At 49.0% G+C, this 19,203-nt stretch overlaps 1 protein-coding gene across 1 annotated transcript; it reads left to right on the forward strand.

Moving 5' to 3' along the window:
• Positions 1–79: 79 nt before the first annotated feature.
• ACTR1A (actin related protein 1A) lies at positions 80–18,794 on the forward strand. Its single transcript, XM_025880392.2, has 11 exons — positions 80–232; positions 10,218–10,282; positions 10,603–10,678; positions 11,436–11,561; positions 12,357–12,481; positions 14,144–14,360; positions 15,085–15,177; positions 15,785–15,959; positions 16,064–16,125; positions 16,716–16,756; positions 16,922–18,794. Exons 1-11 carry the CDS (start codon positions 185–187, stop codon positions 17,022–17,024), a joined length of 1,131 nt encoding a protein of 376 aa, XP_025736177.1. The 5' UTR covers positions 80–184; the 3' UTR covers positions 17,025–18,794.
• Positions 18,795–19,203: the final 409 nt, after the last annotated feature.

Here is a 19,203-nt window from a genome sequence, read left to right on the forward strand (position 1 = left end):
TCCGGAGCTGCCTGGCGCGTTATACTCAGGTGCAAGGCATGCTGGGGGTTGTAGTTCTTTGGAGGCGAGGTCGGGCCGCTCCCTGGATGCCCTGTACCGGCGGCTAGATTGCGCATGCGTGTCACTGGCGTTAGCAGCGGACCCGGCTGGCAGTTCCTTCCTCGGAAGGAGAGATTCTTTTGCCATGGAGTCCTACGATGTGATCGCCAACCAGCCTGTCGTGATCGACAACGTGAGTTGCGTCTTTCCTATCTCTAAACGGATTTATTCTCTCTTCCCCAAAGGGATCGCTTCCCGGGTTTCGGCCTGGGCCACCGGCTCTTTGTCACTGGCCCAGCCTGTCAGGCGGGTTCAGCAGCCGCCGCCTCTGTCCTCCCCTCACCCTTAGTCCGCAGGCAGGGAGGCTGGCCAGCAACCATGGGATGGAGAACTTTGGGAGAGATAAAGGGAAGGGCTGTAGTCCGAGCCGGGTCCTTGGGCCCTTGGCTTGAGGGGCCTCAACCGCTTGTGAGCGCCGGGCGTCCGCCCCCTCCCCAGTTTCCAATAACTCTATTGGCTGTTCTGGCTGTCCATCTTCACCGATGACCCCGCCTCTGGGCCTTGCCGGATGAGGGCAGCTCTCCGCAGTGATTGGCTTGCGCCCCTGCCATTCTTCCGGGCCGCCATAATGTTTCCTCATGTTTCCTCTCTCTAAGGGGCGGGCGGGTGCGCAAGAGCTGTGGGGATTGGCTTCGGGAACTCAACAGTGGAGCGGCCTGACGGGCTGGGGCCCGCCCTCGTGTGGAGAAGGGCTAAGTTTCCTTCGGTCCCCAGCCGGGCAGGCAGCTTGGAGGTGTATATGGGTGGGGCTCGGGAATCTGGTGCCAGAAATGGCCATAGGATTTCAGTTATTTCTGTGATTATAGATTACAACGTTAATAAAGATCCAGAAGAAAAGAGAGTGACCAAGCAAGCAGGGAGGTACCATCCTCTTCAGAACGCCTAGCAGCTGGGGAAAAAAATTACTAAACATATTTGCCAGGCGCTCAATGGCTGCAGGGGGAGTTTCACGTACATTCGAATTGAGTTCTCACAAAAATTGGGTGGATAGTTAAGGCAGGAAGTTTGATCCCCGTTTTACAAATGGAAAAAAAAAACAACCCACGAAGAGGTAAAGCGAGCCCAAGGTCACACGGTAGAGGTGACCTAAAACCAGTTCTTTATCCGCTATTCCTCTTGCTAGTAGTAGCCCACGCAAATGCATCAATAGTGACAAACGAAAAGAATCTAAATAACTGCTCTTATTTGCTCTTATTTGGGGCGGAGGGTGACTGTTGTAAAACAGCTGTAAAACAGCCCCACTGAGAGGGCTCATCCGGCCGAGATTGGTTGGGTCCCTCTATTGAGGGAAAACTCAGTTCTATCCGTCCTAAGCTGTCGGATTCATTGTTGATCCAGCCCTTGGGACCTTAGGCATGTTACAAGGTGCCTTCGTTTGCATCATCTCCTTTAAGCGTCAGCTCTGGTAGGTGGATAGGAATTACTGTCCCCTGTTTATGCAGGAAAGTGAACCTTAGAGAGGTTAAATAGCAGTTAGTATGCAAGCCACCTGTCTTAGAAGTTGAGGAGCCAAGACTCAAATTGAGGTTGGGTTCCAAGTTTCTCATTTTTTCCGAGGAAAGGTGCTTGTTTGTTGTTAGCTTTCCTTCTCTCCAGAGGTATAGCTTCTGCCTTGAAAGGCAGGAGGGGGAGCTCAATGAGACACCTCATTTTGGGGAGGAATTTTTTTTTTTTGGTCTCCCTCACTGGACTGTTAAATGCTTGGGGGAAAAGATAGCATTCTTTCATTTTTTTATTACTCTCCCCTTCCCACCTTCCTTCACACATATAGCACCTACAGCCTGGCACCACTGTGTGCTCAGTAATTGTTTTTTCATTGTACTGATGGGCGGGTGGATGAGTGACCAAATATCACAGTAACAAAGATGTCTTTAAATAAGGAAAGGACTGAAGTGGGGAGAGACTCCTAGTTAGTTACTGCAGAGGGCTGAATAGATCTTGTTCTTGATTCGATTTTCAGAGAACACTGTTTCTATCTTCAACCAACTTGTATGTACTTCATCTGCATTTTTCTTAATTTTAAAAAGAAAAAAATAGAAATTAACAATTTCCTGTTTTCATCAGCAATGCAGAAGCAGCAATCTATCCATCCCATTAGATCCTTTGATTCTGGAATTTGGGGGCAGGAGTTCCATCTCCAGCCATTTTCTTTAATGTCACTTAAGCTAATGCTTTTTAGTTTCTCCTTTCTCTTTCTCCATAGTGTATTTGAAATGCATCAAAGCAGAGGTGCATTTTCAGTTTTAAGATTTAAAGAATTGATTTATTTTCTCTGGGAAAACATTTCTTTTTTTTAATTTTACTTATTTGAGAGAGAGAGAAAGTGTGAGCGAGAGAGAGCAGGAGCAGGGGGGAGGGGCTAAGGGAGAGGGAGAAGCAGACTCCCCGCTGAACGGGGAGCCCGATGCGGGGCTCAGTCCCAGGACCCTGAGATCATGACCTGAGCTGAAGGCAGACACTTAACTGACTGAGCCACCCAGGCGCCCCTGGGAAAAAGTTTCTTTTATTATGCCAGTAATTCTGCCAAAAGGTGAAGTAGGAGAAATTCTCTCATTAGGATTTACTGAGCACCTGCCACATATTTAGATCTGGGACCTCAGGTAGTTCTTGCTGTTTGACATTTAGAGATTTTGTTTTGTTTCAAAGTGAAGGATGGATAGGAAAAATCATTTGAAATATTTGAGCCCACTTTATGAGAATAATGTGTATCTAGCAGATTTAACTGCTCCATAGCTTAACACATTGCTACAACTTTATTTCTGGGCAAAGGAGAGTGTAATTAAAAGAAAGGAGAGGGGCGCCCAGGTGGCTCAGTCAGGTAAGCTACATGACTCTTGACTTTGGTTCAGGGCGTGATTGCAGGGTCATGAGATCGAGCCCCCAGTTGGGCTCCTCGCTCAGAGGGGGAGTCTGCTTGAGGGTTCTCTCTCTCTCTCTGTCTGCTCCTCCCCTGTTCACATGCGCGTGCTCTCTCTCTCTCAAATAAATAAATAAATAATTAAAAAGCGGGGGGCACCTGGGTGGCTCAGTCGTTAAGCATCTGCCTTCGGCTCAGGTCATGATCCCAGGATCCTGAGATCGAACCCCACATCAGGCTCCCTGCTCAGCCGGAAGCCTGCTTCTCTCTCTCCCACTCCCCCTGCTTGTGTTCCCTCTCTCGCTGTGTCTCTCTCTGTCAAATAAATAAATAAAATCAAGAAAGAAAGAAAGAAAGAAAGGAAAAGAAAAGAAGAACAAAGAAAGCAGGGAAAAGAGGGAAGAGCCTCATTATCAGTTCACAGCCTTTCCCAGACTTAAAATAATTGTTGACTACTCCTTTCTTCTTATTCTGGCACCAAACCAATTCATGAGAGTTTAATGAGGAAAATGGAAGGGGAGGTGCACATGCACGCACTCTAATGACAACAATAAAGTGATAGGTACTTTTAAAAACTGAACATAAGTCATTCTTCCTAAAGGTATGTCATAGATAGTAATACAAGAGGAGGGCAGCTCCTAGGCCACATTTTGAGGACTATAACACTTTGATTAGAATACTGTGTTTATTCTGAAGCTCAGGTCTTTGCTGAGATCTCAAAGGTTAAGTTCTGTCCTAAAATGGATCAATGTTCTGGTCAGTCTTAAAACTGTCTTCGTGACTATTTGGGCCTAAATGCAGGAATAGTGTCAGATCTTTTCAAGTTCATCAGTAAACTAGGTAAGTTTCACTGGGGGGATCTTAAACTGCTTTAGCCCACCTTTTTAAAAAAACAAGGTATTTAACATACAGGAAATTTCAGAGAAGTATATAACAAGCACCCACATAGCACGTGTCTACCACCCACATTTACTAAATGTGGACATTTGCCATATTTGCTTCAGGATTTTTTTTTTAATTTATTTTATTTGACAGAGAGAGCACAAGCGGGAGGGAGCTGCAGAAAGAGGGAGAGGGAGAAGCAGGCTCCCAGCTGAGCAGGTGGCCCGATGCGGGGCTCGATCCCAGGACCCTGGGATCATGACCTGAGCCGAAGGCAGACACTTAACCCACTGAGCCACCCAGGCACCCCTGCTTCAGGACTTTTTCTTAGGAAATAAACATTACAGATATAATCGAAGCCTCGTTGTGCTCCCCTCCACCATCCCGTCCCCCTACCCCAGAAGTAACCACAGAAGCAAACTGTCATCATAAGTTGATGTGCTCCTTTCCATCCATGACTTGCAGACATAGATATTTTATAGTGTGTGTGTGTGTGTGTGTGTGTGTGTGTGTGTGTGTAGTATTTGTGTTTTGAATTTTTACTTAAGTGCTATCATCTTATTTGCCAGCTCTTCTTCTTTTTTAGATTTATTTATTTGAGAGAGTGAGCACGAACGGGTGGAGGGGCAGAAGGAGAGGAAGAGGGAAACGCAAGCAGACTAACTGTGCTGAGCCCAAAGCCCGACACGGGGCTTGATCTCATGACCTTGAGATCACAACCTGAGGCAAAACCAAGAGTCAGACGCTTAACCGACTGCCCCACCCCGGCACCCCAACTTCTTCTTTTTATTATAGAAAATGTCAAACATAAACAAAAGGAGAGGAATAGTGTAACAAACATCCACATATACATCACCTAGCTGTAACAGTTATCAGCTCCTGGCTAATCTTTTTGAACTGCATTCCCACCTACTTCCCTCTCTTATACTGTGGGGTTTTTTTTTAACTTTTTAAAAATTTATTTTTTTTTAAAGATTTATTTGAGAGAGAGCACACGAGCAGGGGGGAGGGCAGAGGGAGAGAGAGAATCTCAAGCAGACTCCACCCTAAGTGTGGAGCCCAACATGAGGCTCAATCTCACGACCCTGAGATCCTGACCTGAGCCTAAATCAAGAGTGGGATAATTAGCCGACTAACCCACCCAGGCGCCCCTTTATTTTTTTAAGTGAGCTCTATGCCCAATATGGGGTTTGAACTCACAACCCTGAGATCAAGAGTTGCATGTTCTGAGCCAGCCAGTGACCCTTTCCCATGCTCTTTAAAAAATATAATCAGGGCACCTGGGTGGCTCAGTCGGTTAAGCGTCTGCCTTCAGCTCAGGTCATGAACCCGGGGTCCTGGGATGGAGCCCCATGTCTGGCTCCCTGCTCGGGGTGTCTGCTTCTCCCTCTCTCTCTACCCCTTCCCCCAGCTAGTGCTCTCTCTATGGCACAAATGCTCTCTCTCTCAAATAAATAAAATCTTCAAAAAAACCATAATCAATATACTATTATCAAACCTAAAAAAATTAATAATTCCTTAATATCATCAAATATTCAATGTTCAAATTTCACAAATGGTCTCAATTTTTTTATTATTATTATTATTTTAAAGATTTTATTTATTTATTTGACAGAGAGACAGCGAGAGAGGGAACACAAGCAGGGGGAGTGGGAGAGGGAGAAGCAGGCCTCCCACTGAGCAGGGAGCCCGATGTGGGACTTGATCCCAGGACCCTGAGATCATGACCTGAGCCGAAGGCAGTCGCTTAACCAACTGAGCCACCCAGGCGCCCCTTATTATTTTTTTTACAATTTGTCATCAGCTTTTTTTTTTTTTAAAGATTGTATTTATTTTTGACAGAGAGAGTGTACAAGCAGGGGAAGCAGCAGGCAGAGGGAGAGGGAGAAGCAGGCTCCCCACGGAGCAGGGAGCCTGATGTGGGGCTCGATCCCAGGACCCTGGGATCACGACCCGAGCCGAAGGCAGACGCTTAACCGTCTGAGCCACTCAGGCCCCCTTGTCATCAGCTCTTGAGATCTGCTGATTCACTTAAGGTTTTTTTTTTAAGATTTTATGTATTTATTAATTTTGAGAGAGAGAGCACATGTGAGTGTTAGCGGAGGAGGGTCAGAGGGAGAGAGAGAATCTCAAGCAGACTCCATGCTAAGCTCAGAGCCTGAAGTGGGGCTCAGTCTCACAGCCCTGAGATCAGGACCTGGTCGAAGTCAAGAGTTGGATGCTCAACCGACTGAGCCACCCAGGCGCCCCTGATTTACTTCAGTTTAAGAGACATTAGAATTAGCTGAGGAAATGAAGTCAGTATATTTATTTAACCCTGTCACTTGTGATATGATATTCAACCTGTTGGTTGTCCAACTTCAGCAAGAATCCATCCCTAGCTTACTGGAAAGAATGAAAAGGAGGTGATTTACAGAGATAGCTCACTGTTCAATCATGTATATTTTGAGAGCCAAGGATGTGCTTCATACCAAGCTGGGTGCTCTGAGGGTAAGAAAGAAACCAGGTACCATGTGGAAGGGGAAACATCATGAATTAGTTGCTGGGAATGCCTTGAATAGGAGTCTCAAACTCAGTGCTTGCAGAGGCCAAGCAGGAACATAAAAAGGGGGAGGAAGAGAGTAGCCTTAAAGAAGGCATGAGGACTCTGGAAGGTGCACTGAGTATGTCTGACCAAAGGACCAGCTGCTTTTCATTTCCAGCCAGTTGCCCCCATGCAGGAATGCAGGCCCAGTGTTGCCAGATTTTCTGTTGTTTCAAGAGAAACCAGAAAATTGATACATTGTATATGCAGTCTAATTTTTAACTGTTGGAAGTTAATGTAAAAGTAGTTTGTCATCTGCAGAGGTGGATAATAAATTCGTGGTTGCCTAGGACTACTTGCGGGAGAGGGCAGGTAGGATAGAGAGTGCTGATGGGTACAGTTTCTGGGATGCTGAGGAAGTTCTAACATTTCACTGTGGTGAGGATTATACCACTCCATGACTATACTAAGAACCATTGAGTTACATACCTTAAGTGGATAAATTATATGGTAGTGAATTTTATTTCCATAAATTTTTTTTTCAGATTTTATTTATTTAGGGGCGCCTGGGTGGCTCAGTCGTTAAGCGTCTGCCTTCGGCTCAGGTCATGATCCCAGGGTCCTGGGATCGGGCCCCGCATCGGGCTCCCTGCTTGGTGGGAAGCCTGCTTCTCCCTCTCCCACTCCCCATACTTGTGTTCCCTCCCTCGCTGTGTCTCTCTCTGTCAAATAAATAAAATCTTAAAAAAAAAAAGATTTTATTTATTTATTTGACAGAGACACAGTGAGAGAGGGAACACAAGCAGGGGGAGAGGGAGAAGCAGACTTCCCGCCGAGCAGGGAGCCCAATGCGGGGCTTGATCCCAGGACCCTGGGATCATGACCAGAGCCGAAGGCAGACGCTTAATGACTGAGCCACCCAGGTGCCCCTCCATAAAGTTTTTTAAAAAGTATTTTGTGGGCCAAACAAAATATGTCTTGGTGCCAAAATGGGCCACCAGTGTCCTGGAATCTGAGGCTCAACCTCTCAGCATCTTTTTCCCACTTGTAAAATGGGAGACAGCTAGCCTCCTTCCCACCGTGTCAAGAATAAGCAGGGGTACTTAGGCTAAAGGTGCCCAAGCCACGGGCCCATAGTCAGCAGGTACTGGGAGAGCCTGGCTGAGGGATTCACTTTTTGCCTGCTTCAGAAAGAGAATGGTCATTGGTGGCTGGCAGCAGACTTGAGTCCTCAGATCTCAAATATTTATTATGAAACTACTTTTTCAAGAAGCCTCTCTACAAGGCACTTATTTATTTGGCATTGCCAGAGTTAATAACAAAGAGAGTGGAAGCTCATTTGCCAGGTACATAGTTCCTAGGTACAAATACTATTAAAGAAATGGACAAGGCCCCTTTATATGGGGTGGGGTTTTAGCAGAATAGAAGCAGCTCAGCTGCCTCCCCCATCCCGCTCACTCTTTACCCAGTTGCTGGCCTGGCAGGCAAGCTCGTGGGACTGCAGAGGCAAGCTCGTGGGACTGCAGAGACAAGCTGGGTCTGGTTCCACCATGTGCATCATTCCCAATGCTGCACACCTCTGCCTGCAGCTTCTGGCATTCCAGCCGCCTGTTCAGGCTCCATACTTTAGGCTTCATTGACCAATCATTTGAGCTTGGTTTTAATTTTAGGCAGCCAGCATCTATCTGAGTACCTTCAAATGCCGGATACTGCTGATACATAAAGTCTCTGAGCTTGAGAAACTTGGGCTGAAAACAGACAAAAATGGAAACCATAAATTCAGATAGATAGCAGAAGGAAATGCAGACTACCTAGTGGTACAGGTAATGGTGATTTTGTGAAATAATAGGAAGATGATAATTAATTCCAACAGGGGATTATCGTTCAGGAGGAAGGCAGTGACATTAGAACTGGGTCTTTAGAGCGCCTGGGTGGCTCAGTCAGTTAAGCATCTGCCTTTGGCTCAGGTCATGATCCCAGGGTCCTGGGATTGAGTCCGGTGTCGGCCTGCCTGCTCAGCCGGGAGTCTGCTTCTCCCTCTGCCTTTCCCCCATGCTCGTGATCTCTCTCTTTCTCTCTCTCTCTCAAATAAATTAAAAGAAGAAGAAGAAGAAGAAGTGGGTCTTTATACTCTCTTGCTGGGAAGGACAGAGAGGAAGAAATGAACCTAACATCTTAATTTACCTTGTTACTCGGACACTAGTCTGATTTTGCTAGTAAACTCAAAATTAAATATCTAGGAAAATCATCTCTTCAAAATATCTAGAATCTGAAATGCAGGTCTCATCTTTTCTTTTCTTGTTTTCAACCTCTGCCAGCAGGTCCAGTTAGTCTGTTGGCATCACCACACCCAGATGAAGGCAGTGAGCAATTACCGGAAGCTTGAGCCAACAAGTTTCTGGAGTTCTTCTGTGCAGTGCTGTTCTCACTCCCCGTGCCTCTGTCCCAGAGCCCTGGGGCTGCAGCCATACTCCCTCCTTCCCAGGCTCTCAGCTCAGTTTACATCTGCCCCTTTTCCAGGCTCCTTGCTGTTCTGCCCAGGCCGATGAGTTTGCACATTGTCTCCTGTTTTCTCTCTTTTCTGTTGGCAGAGGTTCCTGCTATCTTAGAGAATGGGCATTCCCTATCCTTTAGCTATTTCCTCCTCCCTCTGTCTTGCCAGAGTCAGGCATCAGGATGGCCTATCTAACCACTGCCCCCCCCCCAACACACACACACTTCTCCTATAGAAGAGCAGGAATAAGAGACAGAGGAAACCAGGGATGTTGCAGGAAAGCCTTTGGTGCAAAGATAACCTTGGCTATTTAGCATCTCCTGATGTGTTTACTGCTTGCTGTGTGGGTTCTGGAAATATCACTCTCCGCCCCAAGAGAAGTGATCAACAGGCAGCAGGAAAAGGTTTGCCTGTGTTATATGTGCAGCTGCAAACCATGTCGGGGTGGAAGGGTGAGCGTATCGGGTGTGGTGGTAGAAGAGTTAAGAAGGAAGAGAACAGGCTCTATCTGTAGGCAGTATCAAGCCTCGACATCTGTCCTGCACAGAGTTGGCATCTGTGTCTAGAGACACCATTTACTTTGGTTGGGCCCTAGGTGGCACCAGAGATGTTGACAGAGAAGTCAGATTCTCTTCTGGCACCCCACCCAATTTACCAAGGATTGGAGCAGCAGGATTGTAATGTTGGGTCTCTTCTCAGGTGATGCTTTAGAACTTCCCGGCTCTTTACCATCAGGAGACCAGTGAGTAAAAAAAAAAAAGCATAGTAAAAATATAAAACAACCACAACCCTCACCCCACAACAGAGCATAGAGGTTTGCCCCTGCAGTATGAACCAGATAACGTGTGTTCCATCAGTCAGCTTCGAGCATGGCGGTGTTCACGGTGGTGTCTGTCCTAGAGACCATGGAGGGCAGGGTGAGTTCAGGCCTGAGCTGGGAAAGTCGGTTAATAGTGTCCCATGTGGTTTAACAGAAAGAATCACGTTCTTCCCACCTTGATTATGTTCCTGAACTTGGCTGCTTTGTTGCTTCTAGGTACTTTTCTCCCCTCAGGTTTTCTCTTTTTCTTCCCTTTATTAGTATTATTTTTGATTCTAGAAGTAAAGCATGGTCAGTGTAGAAAAGTCAAAGAATACCAAAAAATCAAGTAATACTTTGAGTGTATAGTGAAAGTTCTCACCATCCCCAGTCCCACTTCCCTCCTGGCAGAATGCATTTCGTCTACAGACGCTCATACAAAAGGACACGTTGTATACAGATATAAGGTCTCTTTTAAATAAAAGTGAAACCATATTATACATACTGTATGATATATATCTCTTGTTTTTGTCATACTTCTGACTTCTCTTTCTCTCCTCAGGGATCCGGTGTGATTAAAGCTGGTTTTGCTGGTGATCAGATTCCCAAATACTGCTTTCCAAACTAGTAAGTAATTCTGTAGCTTGGGAGGCTTGTCAGCTTTGTTATGGGGTCAGCCCTCCACCTTTTACAGAGAAGGATCTCTGATTTGGGTCAGAAATATGAAATATACAAATAACTTAAAATAATACATGTTCATTGTAGAAATTGCAGGCAATGCAGAAAAGTAGAAGAAAATCAAAATCAACAGTAACCTCACTCCTCAGAGATAATCACAGTAGAACTGAGTCTATTTCTATTTCTTCCCTCTAAGCATGCACGTCTGTACATCCTTCTGTGTTCTATCGTGAAATGAAAAGTGATGGTCCTCCCTCTCTCTTTCGTAGTGTGGGCAGACCCAAACACGTTCGTGTCATGGCCGGAGCCCTTGAAGGTGACATCTTCATTGGCCCCAAAGCCGAGGTAATTCCCAGTCCTACTGAAGAAGCCTCAAGCCAGCAGAGGATCTTCATCATTCCCCGCATGGACAGTGTCCCAGCAGTGGGACAGCCATGAGTAAAAGGAACAGTTTCCTCTTAAAATATCCCCTTTGGCCCCCTCATCCTAGGTTTAGTTGGTTCACTTCTCCCAGGAGCAGCCTCTGGTTTTAGAGAGGAAATATCTGGAACCCCACTTTGAGAAACAGAGACCAGTCTAGAAAACAGGGCTTTTGCTTTCCTTCTGTATCCTGTCACTACCTTGCCATTGATCAAATTGGCTAGCTTGGTTATTTTTTTGGCAAAAGGGATTCAGGGGGAGATCCTGGCTGGGAGACCCTGGGGATGAATTAATTAGCACCGCTTGGAGGAGCCCTGGGGCAGCTTCCAGAAGTGGACCAACAGAATCATTGTTGCCAACCTCGGCTTGCAAGCACTGAGGCCCAGAGGTGGGAGCCCGGGAGATTTGTGTCCTGGGATCAGGCTATGAGGAGGGTGCCTCCCGTCACTTGCTGTAAGGGCACTGAGGGCCCATGGAAATGCAGAAGCCTCCGCTCTGCTGGCTGATCGGGCAGTGAGAACAGTTTGCAGCATACAGTTTAGAGACGTGGCAAACAGGGGCCTACCTTTAGCCCTGGGTGAGGATGGTGTGGTGGGCACTCCTAGTCCTGGAGGAGCGGGGACCCCTGTGCTTCCTGGCTGAGAGGCTAGCTGCTGCTGTAAGTCCTGCTCTCTGCCCCCAGGAACACCGAGGTCTGCTCTCCATCCGCTACCCCATGGAGCATGGCATTGTCAAGGACTGGAACGACATGGAGCGCATCTGGCAGTATGTCTATTCCAAGGACCAGCTGCAGACTTTCTCAGAGGAGGTGAGGGTCCCGTGAGCAGGGTGTGCAGAGCTGTGCAGAGCCACCGCCCCAGAGATGAGGAGGAGCAGAATGATCACTGCCGGGAGCATTTGAATCTTACTGGGGTGCCAGGCCACGTGCTCTTCCGACAGGTCTGCCCTTAATCTGCATACCAGTCCTAGGACCAACAGAGAGTATTATTTCCATTTTACAAACAAGGGAACAGAAAGAAGTTCAGGGAAGCCAAGTAGCCTTTCTAAGATCACCTAGGGAATAAAGTGGGAGAGCTGAGACTCAAACCCATGTCTTTCATACTTCAGAGCTTATACTCTTAACTTTTAAGGAAGTAACTTTCAGAGCACAAAAACAAGGGAAGGTGAATACTAGACATATCAGAATTTCCAGAGGAGGGATATGTTCTGTTTTTCAAAAATACCTTCAGTATTTAAATTTAAATTTTGAAAAAAAAATTTAAACGATTATTTTTAACATAAGAATTCCAAATTTAGAGTATAGCAAAATCTGGACAATTAGAGATATAGAGTAAATACAGGGGCCTATGTAAGAATCTTGGAGGACAAGGTAGGAGGAAGGGGGCAGAGGCAAGGACAGAATGAGACTTGTAAAGGGGCCATAAATTTGGAGGTTTGACAGACTGGCTTGTGCAGGGGTCGATGGCAGGCCCAGCTTGCCTTTTTTTGGAGAGAGGCTCACACAGGTCCCCTCAGCGCTCTAGCCCAGCACACAGGGGCTTCTGTGCTGCTGAGGGGTCTAGATCTCGCCTTGCCCTGATGATCCCCTGGCATCTTTCACCAGCATCCTGTGCTCCTGACGGAGGCGCCTTTAAACCCGCGGAAAAACCGTGAACGAGCAGCTGAAGTTTTCTTCGAGACCTTCAACGTGCCAGCCCTTTTCATCTCCATGCAAGCTGTGCTCAGCCTGTAAGTAGCTGCCTGGCCCCTTGAGGGCAGGATGGAGGTGCCTATTCTGTGGATGCGAAAAGGGAGTATTGAGACCATGTCCCATTCTCGCTTCTCTTGTTCTTTGTCTTGGCGGCTGGGCACCCAGGGTTCTCCGCTCTGCCTGCTGGGAAGGCCACACACTGCTACAGTTCTTCCTAAAGGCCCCTGTAACATGTTCAGATGTTTATCCAGTGCCTGCTGTGCAGACATTATGCCAGGCTGGTGATAGAGTTGTGATGGAAACACCACAACATGGTCCCTGTTCTCACAGCCCTATCATTCATCCCTGTCATGCTCCCAGCCTGCCTCATCCCAGGGTTAGGTCTAGGGCCAAGATTCTACACTGGTGACCTGCAGGCAGAATGTGTTTGACCCCATTAAAATATTGTGAGCTGGCATTTTAAGTAGATTTCCAGGGCGCCTGGCTGGCTCAGCTGGTAGAACATGTGACCTTTGATCTCAGGATCATAAGTTCAAGCCCCACATGAGGCATGGAACCTACTTAAAAAAAAAAAAAAATTGGGACATTTTCTATCAAAATCCAAACTTCTCGCTTTTCTGAAAAAACAGGGATGACCTGGCAGTGCTAGCCATGCATTTTTTTTTTTTTTTAAAGATTTTATTTATTTGACAGAGAGAGACACAGCGAGAGAGGGAACACAAGCAGGGGGAGTGGGAGAGGGAGAAGCAGGCTTCCCGCCGAGCAGGGAGCCAGATGCGGGGCTTGATCCCAGGACCCTGAGATCATGACCTGAGCCGAAGGCAGACGCTTAACGACTGAGCCACCCAGGCGCCCCCCCCCCTTTTTTTTAAAGATTTTATTTATTTGACAGAGAGAGATAGTGAGAGCAGGAACACAAGCAGGGGGAGTGGGAGAGGGAAAAGCAGGCTTCCCGTGGAGCAGGGAGCCCGATGTGGGACTTGATCCCAGGAACCTGGGATCATGACCTGAGCCGAAGACAGACGCTTAACGACTGAGCCACCCAGGCGCCCAGTGCTAAGCATGCATTCCTATAGATGGGACAAAAATCAGCTGTAGCGAAAGTCACCGCTGCCATTTCCGGTAGAGTTTGCAAGCCTCACTCTGCTATAGCCCATTCTCCTCCCTGTTGTCCTCCCAGCACAAGCTTCATCACACATCATGGGTTTTTCCCCGTCGTATCACAGAAATATGTCTATACCCTTGTCTTTACCAAAAGCTAGAGAAAAACAACAACAACCGAGGATCTAGGAGGCCATGTGGGGAAAGAGCAAGTTTTTTGTGGAAGTGAAAATATTATTTTCCTTTACTCATTTACCTTTCCTGCGTGGCCCCTGTAGGCATTTGAGTTCTTTCCTCTTGTCCAGAAAGTAAAAACTGCCCCATAGGCTGGGTTCCTGAAGCAGTCAAAGGCAGGCCATCCCCGGAGATTGGAAGGCCTGCTCTTCTGGAGTGGGGGAGGCGCTCTGGGAGGCTCAGCTCCTTTCCAGGTTTTTCAGGCTTGCTTACGCTCGGGCTTCCTCAGTACTGCGTAGTCTAAAGTTCCTAGAGAAAGGCAGTCCTCAGCGTTAGTTTAGCTGACTTTGAACTCTAAAAAAAGTGAGTTTCTTCCCCAAGTGAGGAGGCGGGCGTTAGTGACACGTTTGCTCCCTGTGCTTCAGTTATGCCACAGGCAGGACCACAGGCGTGGTGCTGGATTCTGGGGATGGTGTCACGCATGCCGTGCCCATTTATGAGGGCTTTGCCATGCCCCACTCAATCATGCGCATCGACATCGCTGGCCGAGATGTGTCTCGCTTCCTTCGCCTCTACCTGCGGAAGGAGGGCTATGATTTCCACTCATCATCTGAGTTTGAGATTGTCAAGGCCATAAAAGAAGTGAGTGCTGCCCCCATGCGCCCAGGGATGGGATGGGGAATGGGAACGGGGCAGCCAGGACCTCTGTGACCTGGAATGAAGAGAGGCGAAGCTCCAGTCCTGGGAGGGCGGTCCTATGGTCAGGCTCTTTTCTCCCTAGCCAGGCCTCCTGGCTGCCATGTGATCCCAGCTGGGCCCCCTCACACTGATAGTCACTGTCCCCAAGTGCTGCCATCTTGTGGGGGAAAGGGAGCTGCTGCTATTTCTTAAGCTGGGTGAAGGTTATACTGGTGTTCATTGTGTTTTTATAACTTATGTACAAATTACATATGTTCTTTTACATCCTTGAAGAAGTTAGAATACAGTTTTCTTTTAAGTAAACTAGATCCTCCTGCCACCCATGCCTCTAGGGCAACCTGAGTTGGGTAGATGGGACCCAGAACCATGAGTAGTAGAAAGAAAAAAGAAGCCCAAGTCTGGACTAAAATTAGATTGTGGTCTCAGACCCACCTCCAGAGAGCCAGTTTCCACGCCTGCCCACAAGGAAGATGGAAGAGGTAGGAACTCGAATCCTAAGTGCCACCCAGTGGAGGCCGACAGAGGCCACCCTGCTATGCTCCAAGGCAGGAGCTCTTTGGCCCTTCAGGGCAGTCACTGTGGATGGGCAGATGTCTGCAGCAGCACTGGGACTTTGACCAGGTAGGCCTAGGTTTCCTGCCTGCCTGACTCCTGCTCGGTTCTGCAGAGAGCCTGCTACCTGTCCATAAACCCACAGAAGGATGAGACTCTAGAGACAGAGAAGGCTCAGTACTACCTGCCCGACGGCAGCACCATTGAGGTAGGTCTGGATCTCCCTTCAGTCCCCCCAGAAGCTCTGGGCCCCAACAGTTCCCCAGGGGGAGGCTGGAGTCATATGCATCAGCCCTTTCACATCCTCTCCCTGGAGCCCTGGAGCTCTCAAACAGCATCGTCTCCTGCAGAGCGAGGCATCAGGGACTTTGATTCTCCTGTGTGGAGGAGAGGAGGCACCAGAGGTCAGGATGGGGTTTGGAAGAGGGTGGTTAGTGCTCTTTGTAATCACTTGGGCACAGTATAGGGTGAGCTGCCTCTTCCTGGACCTGCATTAATAGGAAGAAATTTCCATGAATGAATAAACCCACGTATTAATGCCAAAGGTCTCTCGGCTGGAAAGTGCCAGAGCTAGGAATAAACATAAGAGCTTTCTCTAATTTCCCGAGAGCTCTCTTTGTCCCTTTTTCTTTCCTGATTATTCCCAAGAGCCTTGTCTTGGTGTATTGAGGCCCTTGACATACCAGGTCTTCCCTGAGCCTGGCCTTCCTAGCCACCTGGTCACTAACAGATGGGCAGAGGGGCCTCTTCCATTCTCACTCCCAAAGGGACCTCAGCCCTGGGCCCAGCCTCTGAGTTTGCCCACCACCCTGCAGATTGGTCCTTCCCGATTCCGGGCACCTGAGTTGCTGTTCAGGCCAGACCTGATCGGAGAGGAGAGTGAGGGCATCCACGAGGTGCTGGTGTTTGCCATCCAGAAGTCAGATATGGACCTGCGGCGCACGCTTTTCTCGAACATTGTCCTCTCAGGAGGCTCCACCCTGTTCAAAGGTTGGTCTTTGCTCTCAGGACCCATTGCCAAGGAAGTGTCCAGATCTGGCTGGGCCCAGATGCCCAGAGGATTGACTTGAGATTCTCCTTTCCTGCCCATTCAGGCTTCGGTGACAGGCTACTGAGTGAAGTGAAGAAACTGGCTCCAAAAGACGTGAAGATCAGGGTAGGAGCATGGTGGGGGCAGGGCTGGGGCTGCATGGAACCAGGCCTCCCCTCTGAGGCTAGACAGCTCCCAGCTCCCACACTGACCTTGAGGTCTGCCAGAGGGGAGAACCCATTTTCCTTCTCCCTCCAACAAAAGGGGGCAGTTCTGATACCCTGATGGGGCAGGCTGCTAGGCTGAGGGCCCCGCGTGAGGTCTTTCAGAGAAACCGTCACGTTGACAGATTGACTCCTGGTGCTCCCTTGTGACACAGTCCAACATCTTAGTGCTTGCCGAGGGGAGCTAAGTGAAGGAGTGTGATTCTTGCCACAGAGTCTTCTTCCTGTTGGCCTCCAAGAGCTGAATCTTGTCCACTGACAGCTCCAGCTTCCCTGACAGCTGTAGATACTTAGGGCTGCTGGAACTCTCCTCCAGATGAATGTCAGGCTGGCCACAGTACCCCCCAGAGAGGCCACGGGGTCCAGCAGGGACACTGCGTGAGATGCATCCACTACCTTGGGCATTGGAATTGGCTGTAAAGATGAGCGTTGGCCGGGAAAGGGACAAGGAGGGTGAAAGTCTCAGAGTCCTCTTCCCACCCACCCTTTCAGATATCCGCACCTCAGGAGAGGCTGTATTCCACGTGGATTGGGTGAGTAGTTCTCCTGGGAGTAAGAGCGGAACAGGAAGTGAGGGCATCGTTACCCCTCACCACCCCATCCCTTTAAAGCAAAGCCTTGTCTGCTTTGGCCCCAGGGGGACACTAATACCTGCTTTCTCCCTCTCACAACGTTCCTCGGGATTCCCTCCACTCCAGGGGCTCCATCCTCGCCTCCCTGGACACCTTTAAGAAGATGTGGGTCTCCAAGAAGGAATATGAGGAAGACGGTGCCCGATCTATCCACAGGAAAACCTTCTAATGTTGGGACATCATCTTCACCTCTCTCTGAAGTTAACTCCACTTTAAAACTCGCTTTCTTGAGTCGGAGTGTTTGCGAGGAACTGCGTGTGTGTGTGTGTGTGTACACGAATGTGTGCACATATGCGAGAGCCGTGTGGCCCAGGTGTGTGTGTGTGTGTGTGTGTGTGTATGTACACGAATGTGTGCGCATGTATGTACACGGATGTGTGCGCATATGCGAGAGCCGTGTGGCCCAGGGATCCCAGGGCCCAGAAAGAACGATGAACTACCCATGATGGCAACGGCCTGAGGCCTAGGGTTGACCACTAACTGGCCCCTGACAGAAAAGAATGCTGGCAGAGAACTCCACTCCTTCGTCAGCTGGGCCTTTGTCTGGCTGTGTGGGACTATGTTTACTACCATAGGGAGACAGAGAGGGTAAATCCCGGGAGACCTTGCTGCTGCCCACCCTAGGCCCCATCCCACCCCCAGGGTGCCCTGAGGCCCACTGCCTCCCTTGCTCGTCCTTCTGCTCTCGATGCCAGTTGATCATGGACTGAGGACTGGGGCCGAAGTTGAGTTCTGTCTGGTTTTGTTGCAATTTGGGTTTGGGAGGCTGGGAAAGCACTCCAGGAGCTAATACTGAGACTTTAGGTCAGGAGACAGCAGGGGGCCCTCAACCTCACCTGGGGACCAGGACCACACTGGGCATTTGAAGAGGCAGGAGTAGTGCTATACTTCTGATTGGTGGCAGAGTGAATGCTCCAACCCCCAGCCCCTGTCCAGGGGGTCTCGGGAGAATTTCAGGAGCCTGTTGGCCCCAGGCCCTGTTACTTGCTTTTCATCCATCCTTGGGCAATGCCATCTTCAAACAGTTTTATTTATTGACGTGTTTGTTCAGTATGGGACTGGAGAGGGAGCCCATAGCCTCCTGCCCACCAGTCACCCTGTTCACACTAATGTTTACAGCACCTCAGTTTAGCATAGCGTCCAGGGCCCCGCCACCCCCTGCTAATAGTGAACTAACAGTATCCACAGGCCTCAGGCCTATTTAGGATCAGAGGCTACATTCAAAGTCACTACCACCGGCCTCTTTCTTTCTTCCTCTTCCATTTGCTCACTGCCCTGGAATCAACAGGCTGGTTGCCAGTTGGATTTTTTGCAAAAGGAGGTAGAATCACTCTTTGGCAGAGGCCTCCAGCAAAGAAGGGGTATAGGGGATCCAGCGCCCTTAGGACTGGAGAAAGAGCCACCATTAACCAGGTTGCCTTTTCCCACTCTAGCTGCCCCATGGGGGGCTAGGTTGTAGAGGTGACAAGGCCCCAACTGGGCTGATTTGTGCCATTCTTAACTTTGGACTTGTCTGGTAAAGGAGGGAGGGGGCGAGACCAGAGTGCCAGGAGCTGACAGGCTCATCTCCCCTGATGCAGAAGGGCCAGGTCCCTACCCTGGACTGGGCTGGCCTTGCAGTGTCCAAAGGCTCTTTAACCCAGATGGTGCAAAGCTGGGGCTAGCGGATCTTCACCGGCACCCTCACCTGTGACACCAAGACCCGCCCCAATCCCAGATTCCAGGCAGCATTCTCCCCCATGCCGTCCAACGACCAAAGGCCCTGCCAGGTATGGGCCACAGCAGCAGGTGTGTGTGAAAGCGATGTGGCGACCCACGGACTGCAGTGTGCTTAACCAGCTCACCTCCCTTCTCCTAGCCCAAGCCTGTCCCTTGCACAAACCACGTTGCCTGGTGGGGCCCAGTGTACTTAAATAAAGTCGTTCCAATAGATGCATCAGCTGGGCCTCTTTCTCTGGTGCTGGGTGGGAAGAGAGTTGCTGCGGTCCCTGAATCTGAGGCGGTGATTGGGCCTTATCTGTCCTCTAGAGGGCACTCTTGTACCAGCCAGACTTAGACAGCCCTTTGCCCGGGGCCCAGCCTGTCAAGTGGATACAGAGAAGATGGGTGTCCATGCCAAAGCCCCACTTCAGGAACTGAGGGTCCCAGCCCTGCACATACACTAAAACCTATGACTGAAACTACCTCCAATGAGGGGAGCACCTCTTGACATCCCTGAAGTCAAAACTTCCATGTGGATAAGAAGCTTTGGAGCTTAAAACGTAGTTCCTGGGGCCCACACTCCGATATTCTGACTAATCAGTTCTTCATTTTAAACCTGTATACTTGGGGGAGGGGAGGATTTCCAG

Source organism: Callorhinus ursinus, unplaced genomic scaffold, assembly GCF_003265705.2.
Source record: "Callorhinus ursinus isolate GAN/ISIS: 27379988/994484 unplaced genomic scaffold, GSC_fseal_2.0 scaffold20, whole genome shotgun sequence".
NCBI lineage: Eukaryota > Metazoa > Chordata > Mammalia > Carnivora > Otariidae > Callorhinus > Callorhinus ursinus.